The 15,547-nt window shown below is 41.7% G+C and overlaps 1 protein-coding gene across 2 annotated transcripts in view; it reads right to left on the bottom strand.

Annotated features, from left to right (window-relative positions):
- The window catches only part of SUPT6H (SPT6 homolog, histone chaperone and transcription elongation factor), a 41,765-nt gene that overhangs the window by 17,860 nt on the left and 8,358 nt on the right, over positions 1–15,547 (bottom strand). Inside the window, exons 2-16 of one of the 2 annotated variants that reach the window (XM_066599549.1) lie at positions 14,389–14,501; positions 13,420–13,584; positions 13,002–13,072; positions 11,853–12,045; positions 11,682–11,766; positions 9,916–10,186; positions 9,666–9,767; positions 7,474–7,590; positions 7,270–7,359; positions 6,296–6,438; positions 5,751–5,899; positions 5,146–5,247; positions 3,235–3,364; positions 2,888–3,038; positions 960–1,114 (exon numbers count right to left, since the gene is read on the bottom strand). In XM_066599549.1, coding sequence (XP_066455646.1) covers positions 960–1,114; positions 2,888–3,038; positions 3,235–3,364; positions 5,146–5,247; positions 5,751–5,899; positions 6,296–6,438; positions 7,270–7,359; positions 7,474–7,590; positions 9,666–9,767; positions 9,916–10,186; positions 11,682–11,766; positions 11,853–12,045; positions 13,002–13,072; positions 13,420–13,584; positions 14,389–14,494 — 2,030 coding nt within the window. In that variant the 5' untranslated portion in view covers positions 14,495–14,501. The remainder of the gene's footprint in view (positions 1–959; positions 1,115–2,887; positions 3,039–3,234; positions 3,365–5,145; positions 5,248–5,750; positions 5,900–6,295; positions 6,439–7,269; positions 7,360–7,473; positions 7,591–9,665; positions 9,768–9,915; positions 10,187–11,681; positions 11,767–11,852; positions 12,046–13,001; positions 13,073–13,419; positions 13,585–14,388; positions 14,502–15,547) is intronic. The other variant, XM_066599548.1, reaches the window with a different exon arrangement.

Below are 15,547 nucleotides of genomic sequence, written 5' to 3'. Positions count from 1 at the left end.
ATTTTGGCTGCGGTTTCTTTCGACACATAAGGCTATTTAATATCTTTCCCACTTACATTTTTACAGTTTTCTTATTTTATTAGCAGTAATGTGTACAAAAGTAAATGATAATCAACATTTATAGTTCTTACATTTTTTAAATTCTATTTACGTTAAAATAAAGTACAAAAACGAGTTTGCCATTTTCTTTCGGACATTTTAATATATAATTTGTATAACCTCAGATTACATGGTAGATATAGCAATGATTTAGAATGGTGGCAGGCAGTTTTATTTTTTAAATATATTATTTTCAAATTTTTTAAACCTATTGTTGTAACTTTTAATATCTATGTCCCCAAGATGCCATATAAAACTATTCACACAGTATTTTATTTCACACTTTTCCACTGTAACTGGAGCATCTATAGGAGATACAGGAGGAAACATCCCCCTAGTGTGACAGTCGCTGTCAGGGGTCTGCTAAGACCCTGCAGCTCTGACAACCTGGGGTAAGCGGCAATCACATGATCGTTGGGTCCCAGGCAGGAAACTGCATTGCCGCTTAACGCTTTCTCTACATAGTGAGAAAGTACGAGTGCTATGTAGCTAGTAAAGGAGAGGCAGAAGCAGTTAAAAACCACTTCTGTCTTCTCCTTCAGATCCTCTGCTGTCACTGACAGCTGAGGACCTGATCTGCAGGAGCCTTTATATCTGTATATTTACAATTGTCCGTGATTAAAGCTCAGGACCAAGCACCGTATATTTACAGCGTTTGGTCCTTAATGGGTTAAGAGCAGGATTTTTGCTACCACAAAATCCATTTGTAGTCACGTTCATTGGAAACACAGCAAGAACTCAGCAGCAGCTATACCCAAGGTCTTGCTGTGTCGCCCAATGAGTCGGATGAGAAAGTAATTTCACTTCGTGTGTCAAATGAGTTTAGAGTTTAACGGTAGAAATGAATTATTACTACTCACCCTTCAACGTCCTTCATATCAATAGAGATGTCAATTGTAATCAGGCCTTCTTCTTCAGCAATGCACATCTTGAGAAACTGCTCATCCCGTAGCTCTTTAACAGGCTTGTTTTTCAGGTATTTGAATGCATATGCAAAATGGGCTTCATCAACTTCCTGAACATACATAAAAGTATCATCAGAATACACCGGCTTAAATACCATTTCCATATTTATTGTTAGGATTAGAACAAGATTTTTTTTGTTACCATAAAATCCTTTTCTTGCATGTTCATTGGCGGACAGCGAAGACCACTATATAGCTCCTGCCACTAGGAGATGGACACTAAGCAACTGAAGAGTTGACTGCGCCTACCAGGTATACCCCTCCCTCAGTCACTCAGCTAAATCAGTTTGTACACATGCAGTAGGTCAACTGAATATTGAACTCAAATAGAACATACAACTAAATGAAGTAGGGGATCTCAGAACATAGAAATGTCGAGTTCCCCCAAAACAATGTGTAGGTGCTGTATCCCTCAATGAACATTCAAGAAAAGGATTTTACATTGTTGTTTCCTGATCCTGCCAAGCATGCGTACCCGCAGGAACAAGTCCTCAGCATTGGACCCTTCAGTAGGGTTCTGGTTAGATGTCCTGCCCAGCATCTCCACAATGGACCTGGAGGCTTTTGTAAAGTCTAAAGGCGCTAGTGATAATGAGGGTGCCCATTTCGGGTTAAGAGCCATGTCTATGGGATAGGTTCAATGGCTATTCTGGGAAACAGGCATTTTGTGCCAAGAGGCTCCTGCTGACTGCATGAGAATTTGGCCATGCTCAGTCTACTGGTTTCCACCCTAGAATCCAAAATTGTAGCTGTATGTGCAGAGGGAAATATGGCTAACTGCAATGTGTGCAAAATGTGGTAGCAAGAGGCTGAGTAGGTACTGATGGGCTAGGGTGGGGGAATGCTGCCTAGGGCAGGTCTTACCCGGGTCCAGAAGGATCCCCCCCAACCTGTGGAACACAGGAGTCACAGGAAAAAATGGCATCCAGAATGAAAGGCAAGGGGAAAACAGAGGCGAGACCACTCGCCATAAGTGGAAATCTCTTTCCCAGAAGTGGGTCTCTGCTAATCATTTGGTGGCCGAACTTGAGCGCCAATGAGTGGAATTTCCCACATGGGATAACCCAAGGAAAGCCACCCCCAAGTAGGAGGATAGCCCCCCCCCCCCCCAAAAAAAAAAAAAAAAAGTAACCACACACGGCTTCTTCCTATGGAGACCAAGCTAAAAACAATTTAGCTGTAGGAGTCAAATCTTCCTTTGCTTAGTGTCACCTTCTAGTGGCAGGAACTATAAGCAAGGTCTTCTCTGTGTCCCCCAATGACACAGCCAAGAAACAAAGACAGTTGATCATAATCGATTACAAACAAAAGCCCACTCTTCAATTACTGGAAACAAAAGTATCATTAGGCCGCTCACAAAATGTAAAAGGAAAATGATATTAGTGTTATGTGGGGTGAGGGTGTTATGCATGAAACAAAAAGTGTCAGTCACCCATAGTAACTGGATTCCACCTTCCAGTATTGTAGAAATCAATGACTACTAGAGATGAGCGAGCACGCTCGGTAAAGGCAGATACTCGAGCGAGCATCACTCTTCTCAAGTAACTGCATACTCGTCCTGGCAAATGCGGGAAGGGGGATGGGGGTGGGTGGAGCGGAGGGGAGAGATCTCTCTCCCCCCTGCTCACCCCCGCATTTGCTAGGAGGAGTATGCAGTTACTCGAGAAGAGCGATGCTCGCTCGAGTCTCTGCCTTTACCGAGCGTGCTCGCTCATCTCGAATGACAATATTAAATCCTTTATCCGAATTAGTTTTCATACACAAAAGGACATTTATTTACAAAAAATATCTATTTAGCAATTTAATTGTAACAAAACACTTACCTTCCTGCCTTTTTTGGTTGGAACAATATTTATCTTTCCCCTTTCCTCGAATGTTTGCCGCAGAACCTGCCTGACCAATGGTTCCCTAGCAATCTGCAGGGCAACCATGTATCGGGCTCCTTCCAGCACTGCCTCAGGCGTGGTGAACTGACTACAAGAAAGAATAGTTTTATAAGCAAACTAATGCAAAAGTACTCAAGTACATCTGTCTGATGACGAAGACACCCAATAAATATTCCCCTTAATCGCAAATTGCTTATTTTATTTGGCATTGTACAATGAAAAAAAAAAAAAAAAACAGCTCAATCATAGGCATCAAGTAATGAATAACTGAACCACATGCTTACCTGCACACATAATCTTTAGCGAGTTCTAAAGGTTCTGCTGGAAATTGCTCAGTCTCATGACGCTGGTAACTGTCCCGCAAATTCTCACCAAACTGCTCTGGTGTCAACCCAAACTTCTTTCCCAAACCATCTATAAAAAGCATAAAGACACATGAGATGAGGCTGTGAACATTAGTGTTAATGGTGTATTCCCATCTTATAAAGTGATTGGTAAGAATCTGAGCACTGGAACCCACCCTGAAAATGAAGTGTTGAATTAGCGCTGACCCCCTTCCCAGTTTTTAGCTTCACAGTAGCACTCCCAGCAGTGCATGAAACTGCAGCAAAACCAACTCACTTGAAGGGAGCTGTGGTACAGTTTTCCTGAACAGCAGGGTGGCAACGGTGCCGCTGTGCAGAGAAAGACTGAAGGGAGTGCAGAATCAGGATTGGTGGGGGTTCCAGTGATCACAAAATGACAGCATATACTAGTAATATGACATCAGCTTGTGAGATGGGAATACCTCTGAGTACTGAAGTAGCTTGTATTATACTTCATATTCTTAAAGGGGTTGTCCCGCGAAACAAAGTGGGGTTATACACTTCTGTATGGCCATATTAATGCACTTTGTAATATACATTGTGCATTAATTATGAGCCATACAGAAGTTATTCACTTACCTGTTCCGTTGCTAGCGTCCCCGTCTCCATGGTGCCGTCTAATCTTCAGCGTCTAATCGCCCGATTAGACGCGCTTGCGCAGTCCGGTCTTCTCCTTTGTTGAATGGGGCCGCTCGTGCCGGAGAGCGGCTCCTCGTAGCTCCGCCCCGTCACGTGTGCCGATTCCAGCCAATCAGGAGGCTGGAATCGGCAATGGACCGCACAGAAGCCCTGCGGTCCACCGAGGGTGAAGATCCCAGCGGCCATCTTCACAAGGTAAGTATGAAGACGCCGGACCGCGGGGATTCGGGTAAGTACTATCTGGTTTGTTTTTTTTGTTTTTTTATCCCTGCATCGGGTTTGTCTCGCGCCGCACGGGGGGGCTATTGAAAAAAAAAAAAAAAAACCCGTTTCGGCGCGGGACAACCCCTTTAAGGAGAATCTGACAAATTTTAAGATTTAATTTTAACTGCCGATAGCTGTCCAACATCCATGTTTAGCTTAAAGGGGTTGTCTCGCGGCAAGCATCAAAATTTTACCTTACCCCATTCCCCCTGTCACCCCCCCTGGCATAAAATAGCAAATTAAAGCGTTTTTTTAAACCACTTGCTACTCACCGATCCGACGAAATAAGGAGTTTAAAAAATCTTCTCCCTAAGATGGCCGCCGGTCCTTTCCCAGGGATGCACTGCGGTTTTCTCCTATGGTGCACCGCGGGTCTTCTCTCATGGTGCACCATGGGCTCTGTGCGTTCCATTGCCGATTCCAGCCTCCTGATTGGCTGGAATCGGCACACGTGACGGGGCGGAGCTACGATGACGATGCGGTGACCAGCTCTCCGGCACGAGCGGCCCCATTCACCAGGCAGAAGACCGCACAGCGCAAGCGCGTCTAAAAACGCCAGAAGACAGCGAAATTAGACGGATCCATGGCGACGGGGACGCTAGCAACGGAGCAGGTAAGTGAATAACTTCTGTATGGCTCATATTTAATGCACGATGTACATTACAAAGTGCATTAATATGGCCATACAGAAGTGTATAACCCCACTTGGTTTCGCGAGACAACCCCTTTAAGTCTTTAAGTAACTCCCATGGATTTACTTTACAAGGATCTGCATACGTTGACAAAGAGCAGGCTCTGCACCACACCTTGCCCAGCTTCTACAGGACACACAGGTCACTAAGGCAAGTTTCAAAACAGCATTGCTGATAGTTTATTCAGCAGTCAAAATGGTTGCAATTGATTTGAATAATCCGTGAAACCACGTACCCAGACCAGCACTTTGGCAGATAGAATACATATCTCTACGTGAAGCCTGCTTCAGCTCTGGACCTTTTTGCTCCTCATCTTCTTGTTCTGCAGCTTCTGCTCCTAAAGTGCAATGTAAGAAAAATATTTAAATGTTTACGCACATAAAAACAAAACTAAAAAAATTACCTCCACATACAAAAATGTTAAAGGGGTTGTCTGGTTGTAAACTACTGATGGTCCATCCTTAGGGTAGGCCAATAATAGATCAGCAGGGTCCACAGTCCTGGATCTTCAGCTCTTCTCTAGGCCAGTGCACTCCGTTATTTTCTGCAGCAAAGCAGACAGCTCTGTTCCCACTTCAGTAAGCAGGCTTGCTATTACAAGCAAAGCTACTATTGAGGTGAATAGAAACTTAGTTAGCAATACTAAGCCTGGCCACTGCAGTGAGAAAGGAGCTGTCCGTTTCCTGCACAAATCAGTTCAGTGCATGAGCACAAAGATCTGGCGAAGAGCTGGATCAAAATACAGCACTTGATATCACCCTCCTAATCGCAGACATTCCTCAGTAACCAGAGAACAGTAGAAGACTCTCTCACACTAATGATATCTTGGAAATCACAAACCTTCCTCCTCGCCCTCCTCAGGGATTCGTTTCAGTTTCTTCTGGCTGGATTTGGCAGCATTCTGCATTTTTGGAATATCTCTTCCATAGTACAGCAAAAAGTGATTATAGACATCCCTCAGTTCATCCATTGACCGAACATCTTTCAACCTACATAAATAGTGAGTTTATTCAGATTACTTCACAAATAATGTTCTCCTGAGCCATATAACTCAGTAAATACTCGTACTCCCCATAAACATTATTGGAGCATCTTTTCTTAGAACTCTATTGCACCTCCTAGAAATTTATGAATAAGCCGATAAGTGTGTTGGGGCGTGTCCATACAGTCTGAGTTTGTCCAATCAGAGCTGACAGTAACAGACTGGGTAGGGACACACCACTTTCATGAGAGGAACGGTAACATCCAGTTGTCAACTCATTCATAAAGATCAGAGAAATGACAAAAATTTCTAGTCGCCGTCATCATCATCAGTCAGGGGAGCCAATTGGTGCTCTTTAAAGTTTATTTAAACAATGTGGGGGGGGGGAGTGGTTGACAGTCACCTCTCCATATCTGTAGTATCCAAGGGCCTTATTTCATCTGCCAGTGGCTTGTCGGGATCAGCGGAGATCTGCTCATACTGATAGGCTTGCATCTTCTGAAACAGACGCATCAGATTTTGCTTTCTTACCCTCAGCTGGGTCCACTATGATACAACAGGGGGAAAAAAATATAAGTATACTTGCAGAAACTAACTGATTGCACATTTCTTTAATTAGCATAATAAAATTCACAATTCGATTAAACAGACTGAAACAGATTTTTTTTTTACTTTATTTTTTTTTTAAGATCTGGCAAAACTATGGAATTTGTATCCTAATTTCCTAGTTCTATCTTTTTGAAAGGTTTAATACAAGCTAACTTTATTGCACGGTATGAGGGGTAAGGGACTATCAGCGTCACATTTTGGCTATACCTTCAGTGTATGCGCCAGGAAAACTTTAGACATTTACACTGAATGCATCCAGACTCCCAATGACTCGCCTTGTGTTCTTTTGCCTCAGTTAGTATACTTTTTTTTCCCCTCGCGGAATGGAAATTGTGGTAGGCCGAGCCATTTTATAAAAAGGTATACAATATAAAAATCTTATGCCATGTTGTCTAGTTTGGTTTTGTTGTTTTACAATGATGTCTAATACTGTCTGTTGCAGGTGTATGTCAGGAGAGTCTCCTGAGGTTTATCTCCATAGTAGCTCTCTTAACAGAATGCGAAGAGAGCCTATATAATCCAGGGACGTCTTCTGACATTCACTTTTAGCTTTGGCCGCTACATGTTTTTATAACTTTACTAAAACAAATAAAATAAAAAAAAATTGAACTATTTTGATTGCTGTATGTGGCGGTAAACCATTAGTGAAAGGAAGGGACCCATGTATTCACACTAGAAGTAATAGGTAAATGTTAAAAGGCCTCACATTAAAAAAAAAAAAAAGTAGAGATTATATATTTAATTAATCCATGTTCTATGAGAACTTACCTTTTCATCCCACTGCCAGACGCGCCATAAGTCATTGATGTTCAGCTCTGGTTCCACATACTCTTTTCTATAAAATGCAATAAACGGTACCTGGAATAGAGATTTATTATGAACAAGACATTCTCTGCTAAACCAAAAAACTATGATATTTAATTAGTGCACGGTTATCATATAGCTTGAAACTGTCTGGTGAACGTTACATACCTCAAAGTGTTGATTTCTCATGAAATTCAAAGCTTCTCTGATTTTCTGTATGGTGCTTGGTCCCTTGCGGCCGAAGTTGCTACCAACTTGACTTCGTTCCAAATAATCACAGCTTTCCTAATGTAGGAAGGTAGTAAACGGGTTACTATGGGGTTATTCAAATACATTTACGACATGCAGGTGGTTACAAAATATTTAAACCCATTTACTTCTGTACTGTTTTGCTCACAACCATATCTTCCAAAAGACAGAAGATAAAACAAGGAGATCTGCTATCATTGGACCCAATTCTTACTAAGATGCAGGAAATGGTTCAGGAAGTAAGGGTGGCTGGGACCTTAGGAGGCAGGGATCATGCTGGCCTTGAATTTTGGATATCAAGGGGAGGAAGACCTGAGAAAACTCAGACCTCAAGGTTGGATTTCAGAAAGGCAGATTTTAATGAATTTAGAAAGAGGGAAGGACAGATCCAAATGTCTGGATGTTCTTAAGGACAGAAATGTCCAAAAATGTTGGGAAATATTGCAAAAGGTGATTCTCAAAGCACAATTGTTAATCCCTAAAAGATGGAAGAATGGGAAGCATTAAAAAAAAAAAAAAAAAAAAAAAAAAAAAAAAAAAAAAAGAGGCCAGGATGGATGAACACAGAAACGTAAACATGCTACAATGGAAGAAAAATAAATTTATCAAATGGAAAGAAGGGAATTCAAGTCTCCAGGTCCAGATGAATCGGATACTAAAGAAAGCAGCAGAGGTAATTGCTGAACCACTCGCCGTAATCTTTGAAAATTCCTGAAGAACAGGAGAAGTCCCAGAAGGTTGGAAAAGGGCAAATGTGGTTGCCATCTTAATAAAAAGGGAAGAAGCTGGATCCAGGAAACTACAGGCCTGTGAGCCTGACTTCTATACCGGGTAAGATCTTTGAACAAATTACAGCGTATATGCAAGTACTTGCAGAAGAATGGAGTAATTAACCAGAGCCAGCATAGGTTTTCTAACAAACAAGTCATGCCAGACGAATCTCATTTCCTTCTATGACAGAATCCCTGACTGGGTTGATCAGGGAAATGGGGTAGATATAGTATATCTTGACAAAGTATCTCATACCATCCTTACTCAAAAAATTACAAATATTGTATTGACAAGGCAACTGTTAGGTGGATTCACAACTGGCTTAGTGATTGTACTCTGAGTGGTCGTAAATGGCTGCACATCCAATTGGAAGAATGTCAGGTGGAGAACCACAAGGCTCTGTCCTAGGCCCAGTGTTGGTCAACATTTTTATAAATGATCTGGAGGAGGGAATTAAGGTGAAACTGATCGAATTTGCTCACAGCACAAAGCTAGGAATATAGCTAACACTAGAGAAGAGAGAATAAGGATTCAAAAAGATCTAGACAAGCTTGAACAGTGGGTGGCAACTAGCAGAATGGCATTTAACAAAGAAATGCAAGGTCCTACATCTGGGCAAGAAAATAAGTAGTTTTTATTCTCTATGTTCAAGGGGCCCACATGTTTCAATCTGGTGTTGAATGCGGTCATCGACGGCAACAGGTTGCTTGCTAGTAACCTAGTGCTACCGGAGACTGCAACACATGAGGGGAGGAAGCTTTGCTGTGACAACTTGGAGGGGGTGGGCATGCTATGATTACTGAGACTTAAACAAACCAAAGTTAAAAGGGCTTACCCAAAAGTAAGAAATAGAAAAAGAAAAAAAAAAAAAAAAAAAAAAAAGGAAATTCTACCAAACAAACACATACACATTTTTTTAAAACCTGGATTAAATGACAATTGTCATGCAACTGCTACTAACTATTAATGAATTCTGATCTCCAAGCATTTCTATAACTACAGATGTATCAGTCAAATTGGGAAATTACTTTACGGATCCAGCTCTTATGCTATGGAGGCAGACAGACAGATCAGAATGGCTGCTATACGCTGGGGGGAGTGTGTGGAGGTTGCTTCAAGGGGTTTCTAAGGTTATGAAAACATAGCCGGTTTCTTCCAAACAATGCCACTCTTGTCCACGGGTTGTGTCCAGTATTGCAGTTTAACTTCCATTCATTTCAATGAAGCTTAGCTGCAATATCATATAAAATCCTTTAGATAAGGGTGGCCCTGTCTTTGAAAGAAATCAGCCATGTTCAACCCTAGACAAACTCGTTAAGAGTTTTTAATATAAAAACTACCTGTTGAGAGATAGTCGGCGTTGAAAATGCATTCCTGTAGATCCAGTCAGCTTCTTCCTCCAGTTCATCATCTTCGGCAGATTTTACTGCCATGGTCCGCAGCTACAGAAAATTGAAAAAAAGAAATAAAAATATTAAAAAATGTCCACACTATTACAATTAAATAAAAAATTGGTGGATTAACAAACTGGGTGGTAATGCTTAAATGAATCACTAGTACCACCATTTTACTGTCTTCTAAGCAATTTACCTGGAATCTTTCTGGCAGGTCTGTGGTCCGGATCTCATTGTCTTGGTCAGTTAAGTGACTGCTCTCTAATTCACTTGGCTCATAGATTTCAAAGATGCTGCGCCGGCTCACACGCTTCTTAGCGGTTTTCTTGGGTCTGACACGAGTTTCTCCATCTGCTTCTTCATCCTCATATTCATACTCCTCCATTTCCTCATCATCTTCATTGTATTTTTCAAACTCTTCATAATCAAAATCTACACCAAAGATCTCCTGAGCTTCCTGCAAAGCACTGAAAGAGGAAAAAAATGCTAAGAACATATACAAAAGGAAGCCAACACTACCCATATATATGCATCCCTCTGCTAATTACCCATAAAGTTGTGGAATACATGCTCAAATGCTTTCAATCTAGCTAAGGAAGCACATAATGCTATTAGATTTCTAAGGGGTATAGGGGTCACTCCTTGGTGCGTCACTGAATTTGCAGAACATTCTTTTCTCCTTAAGTGATTAACTTAAAGAAACGCTCTGGAAAATCTAGTTTTTATTATTATGCGTAGCACTTCGTAATAGTGATTCTTCTGTCTAGATTAGCCCCTACTGTGAACGGTGCAGTTAACCACATGACTTCACTTCAACCACTGGGCAACATCACGAGTTATTGTACAGACCAAAGGTCAATGTCATCCAGACTGCCTGACATTTGTTTGATTACGGACGTCAGCAGTAAAATACACACTCGCAGAGCATTTGAACTGCCCATTGGTAAATATAGTAGAAACCTCTCAGTGCGAGATCCGACAAAACATACACTATATACTACTCAGAAGCGGACGAGAAACAGGAGAAGGGTAGACTTAGACTGTACTACTTAAAGGGGTTGTCCCGCGCCGAAACGGGGGGTTTTTTTTTTTTTCAACCCCCCCGTTCGGCACGAGACAACCCCTATGCAGGGGTTAAAAAAGAACACCGGACAGCGCTTACCTGAATCCCCGCGCTCCGGTGACTTCTTACTTACCTGCTGAAGATGGCCGCCGGCATCTTCTCCCTCGGTGGACCGCAGGGCTTCTGTGCGGTCCATTGCCGATTCCAGCCTCCTGATTGGCTGGAATCGGCACGTGACGGGGCGGAGCTACACGGAGCCCCATTGAGAAAAGGAGAAGACCCGGACTGCGCAAGCGTGTCTAATTTGGCCATTAGACGGCGAAAATTAGACGGCAACCATGGAGACGAGGACGCCAGCAAAGGAACAGGTAAGTGAATAACTTTTGATAACTTCTGTATGGCTCATAATTAATGCACAATGTACATTACAAAGTGCATTAATATGGCCATACAGAAGTGTATAACCCCACTTGCTGCCGCGGGACAACCCCTTTAAGACACCAATACTCTGAACCTTGTTACATTACTATACGGAGTGTTTTTGCATAAGGCTGCCTGTCCACAGGGCGGGTTTGAATTGCGTTCCCTGCGGCGATAATCCAGCCGCAGGGAACGCAGTGAAAGCTCATTGCGATTCTCCGCTTGGGGGCGGCAATTTACAGCATACTGCAAATATACCACGATTCTCCGCGGTCAGCTTAGCTGTCAGATAGGCTGACAGCAGAGATCAGTCTGCTGGTTCCTGCTATCGAGCGGTGGTATCCCGCGGCAAATCTCCGTCGCGGGATACCGCAACGCACGTGGACAGGCAGCCTTACTTTCTTTGCTAGCAATCTGCCTATCCAGTCACTGAAAAGTGAAAAAAGAAAATATTTTGTTCCACCAAAACTACTACTTACGCGTCAGCATATCCTGGAAGCTTCTTCCTCCACTTTGGTTTTTTCAGTGGCTGTCCGTCGTCATCAACAATGAAATCATCAATGTCTGTAACATAAGAAAGGGTGTTCTCCAGATCTGGTCTCCAAAACTTCACATTCAAAACTAAAAACAGCATTAATAAAAATGCCTACCAGATTCTTCCTCTTCCTCCTCCTCTTCTTCTTCAGCAGCTATAACTGGCTGATCACCCGAGTCAAGCCTATCCTCATCCTCACCATCTTGGAAGATTTCCTCAGCAATGGCCTCTTTTTCATGTTCCTCTTTTCCAGCATCTTCCTCTTCGTCTTCATCATCTGACATTTTTTTCACTCTCCTAAATTTTTGCTGTATTGGAAAAATGGCCAATTACAATAATACAGATGCATACAAATCATGTTTTGCACTTCAAAAGCAAAGTAAACTAACAACATTTATTTGTATAGCACCAACTTATTTCACAGAGCTTAACTGAAAAAAAAAATGCAGTTAAAAGGGCTTGTCTGACAATCTCTTCTCTAAGAATAGCCATAAAGCTCCAACTGACTACATAGGATACAGCAGGGGAAATCCAGTATCACTTCTGGACATTTAAATGATGCCGTAATAAAACATACTGTATGCCCTTAAAAAGGAACTTGGCAGTACTTTTAAGCCCTATAAACTGCCTTGTGGAGCTCCAAGGTGAGAAAATGGGGGTTCCAGGGAGCTGCATATTATACTCACCAGGTCCCCAGTTTGAGCACTGTGCACCTGAGAAACCAGCACGCGCACGCAGTGCGATTTTTTTCAGAAGGCTATGTGTACACACTCTCCCCATAGAGAACAACGTGCGCATACAGCCTTCTGAAAGTAGTCACAATGTGTGCATGCGCGGATATTTCTGCGGCACAACATTGGACCGGGAGACCCAGTAAGTGAGTGCAGAAATCAGCTCCCCGGACCACTACTGTTCCCTCAGTTTTGAGGGCCCGACCACAGTGTCTTCTGCACCATCCATTTTACTATGGAATGCAGACTTGTGTCCCAGCCTGACTGCCAGTCTCCGGACCAAAACTCTGAGAATCATACATGCATATGATGCTCCAAGTTCGGAGACCTGCAATCAGTCCAGGACACATTTCTGCGCTTTGTATGTTAAACTGTACAGTAAGACAGCGTGGTCGGGCCCCAAGCCCCATAACGTAGTTTATGAGGCTCAGTTGCTGACAGGTTCCCTTTAAGGGACTATCATTATACAGCAGTACAATCTTTACTAGGAACATGTTGGCAATAAAAACAAAGTAGTAAAATACTGTACTTACACGTTTCACTTTAACACCCAAGTTTTCTTCAATGAGATCAAAGTCGTCATCTTCCAGCCGGTCATCAAATGCTTTAAGTATATGGGAAGAAAAATGCAACTTAATAAAGGTTTTTATTTTTTTACACCTACTCCTTACACCAATCAAGGTACATTCTATACAAATGAATAATGCTGCAGAGGAGCATTGTTTTGGTTTTTTTTTCAGCTAAAAAAAAAAATTGACCTGCGGTTTGGATTTTTTAATCTGCAGCATGTCTATTTCTCCTGTGGATTTGCATCCCTTTCAATGTAGAGGGATGAAACACACGTGTAACATTTGAATTTTGCAGCGGATTCATGGCAAAATCCACTAACAGATTTGCATATTTTTTCACTGTGTGGACTTGCCTATACCCGCCATTACAGTACACACTTACTGCGCTTTCTAACTTTGTGGCCGATTTCATCGTCTGAGCCTCCAGACTCACTCCCTGCATCCTCTTCCTCCTCCTCTTCTTCCTCATCATCATCGTCATTGATAAAGTCTTTTAAATTTCCTTGTTCATCCTGTTCGTCTGGATTTTCATCCTCCTCCTCTTCATCTGGATGAAGCAAAAAATAAAACTGAAATTAACTCATTGTTAAAAATCTATGCAATCTGGAGGAGTCATTAGCAATAAGGAGCATGTGTACCCTAGAACCACAAACCAACTTCAGCATGGGTGACATTACCTAAATTCTTAAATTTTATAATGGACTTCACCAAAGATGGGTGAAAAGTTGCGACTACTAATGGCAAGAATATTAATGGGGTATTCTCATCTCAGGAATCCTATTTCAATGCGTTTGAAATCCCAAAGCAATGCATTCACCCATGAGATTTTTATTTCCAAAATGCTCCGTTCTCCAGATTTTGATTCCTATGCGGTGGTTGTTTACTGCTCGTTGCCAGGGAAACAGACCACTTCTATACAAGGAAAGAGCAGAGGAGGCCGGCGCTTGCACACTTCTGTCATCTAAATCTGGTGGACGGAATCTCGGAAGCGCACGCACACTAACTTTCGGATGGGCCACCAAATACTGCTATGCTCTGGTGGCCCATCTGAAGAAAGATAGTCTGTTTCCATGGCAACAAGCAATAAACAACCAGAGCACAGAGGAATCAATATCTGCAAAATCAGGAGAACAGAGAATTTTGGAAATAAACTTATGGGTGAATGCATTTTATTTTCGTGATTTCACACACATTGAAGGGAAAACCCCTTTAATATACTATCAAATGCAGTCCATCATCTGTGGTAAACCTAGAAAGGAAAAAAAGTGCTTTAATAATGGAAGTGTTAGTAATTAGTCTGAAATTAAAAGAGCTTCTTGTCAGGAAGCATTTTATGACCTATTCTACTTACCATCGTCGTCTTCAACAAACTTCTTGCTGGATCTCTGTACCACCTCCCCATCATTGTCGTATTCTTCCTCAGATTCCTCTGCTTCACTTTCCACAAAGTCTGACATGGTCCTGCTGATCAATATTATTGTCGTTAGGACATTCCTACAACACCTGTTCCTAATTATACAATACCGTGTAGACTATGTTCTCCCACTGCCTTACACAGGAGAAGATACATCTTAGGAGAGTCTTCCCTAGCCAGTGCTTGGAAGCCAGACGTGGCTCTTGGGCGATCTGCATATACAGTATTCTACCAAAAGTAACTGAACACCTGAGCAAAAATCAAAAGCAGCGTATATTTACATATGTTAACCCCTCAGTGACTGAGCTTTTTTGTTTATTTCTATTTTCGATTTTTCCTCCCCCCTTTTGAAAAAATCGTAAAGCTTTTCATTTATCCATACTGTACATGTCTAAGGGCCTGTTTTTTGCGGGACGAGTTGTATTTTTCAATGCTATTTAATGCACCATATCATGTACTAAAAAAATGTTAAAAAATTCTAAGTAGAGAGAAATGGAAAAAATATAAATAAATAATTCCACCATGTTTTGGTGCATCTTGTTTCTACGGCACACAAACTGCAACAAAAGTGACATAACTGTGTTCTATGGGGCAGTACGATTACTACCATGATAAACAGTTTTTTTGTTGTTTTTTTTGCTGTACAGTTTTTTTTCAAAGATGTTAAGTTTTTTGCCGCCATATTCTGTGCGCAATAGCTTTTTTATTTTACTCTCAGCATAGCTGCGCAGGGGCTCATTTTTTGCAGGACACGTAGTTTGCGTTGGTACCATTTCGGAATACCTACAAATTTCTGATCACTTTTTATTGAATTTTTTCTTGGAGAAGGGGTGACCAAAAAAGTGCACTCCTGGCGACGTTCATCGTGTGGGGTAAATAATGCGTTATTTTGATAGATTGGACTTTTACGGATGCGGCGATACCAAATATGTATTTTTGTTTTATGGTTTAGAATCTTATTATAAATATGGCAAAAGGGGGGCGATTTAAAACTTTTTTTTTTTTTGCAATTAGTAAAACTTTATTGATCTTGTTTTTACTTTTTTTTTTTAGTCCCCCTAGGGGACCACAATTTGCGATGCTTTGATCGCTCCTG

This window comes from Eleutherodactylus coqui, chromosome 4, assembly GCF_035609145.1.
Source record: "Eleutherodactylus coqui strain aEleCoq1 chromosome 4, aEleCoq1.hap1, whole genome shotgun sequence".
NCBI classification, from domain to species: domain Eukaryota; kingdom Metazoa; phylum Chordata; class Amphibia; order Anura; family Eleutherodactylidae; genus Eleutherodactylus; species Eleutherodactylus coqui.
Note: the sequence above shows the minus strand (reverse complement) of the source record. Positions and strands in the feature narration are given on the sequence as shown.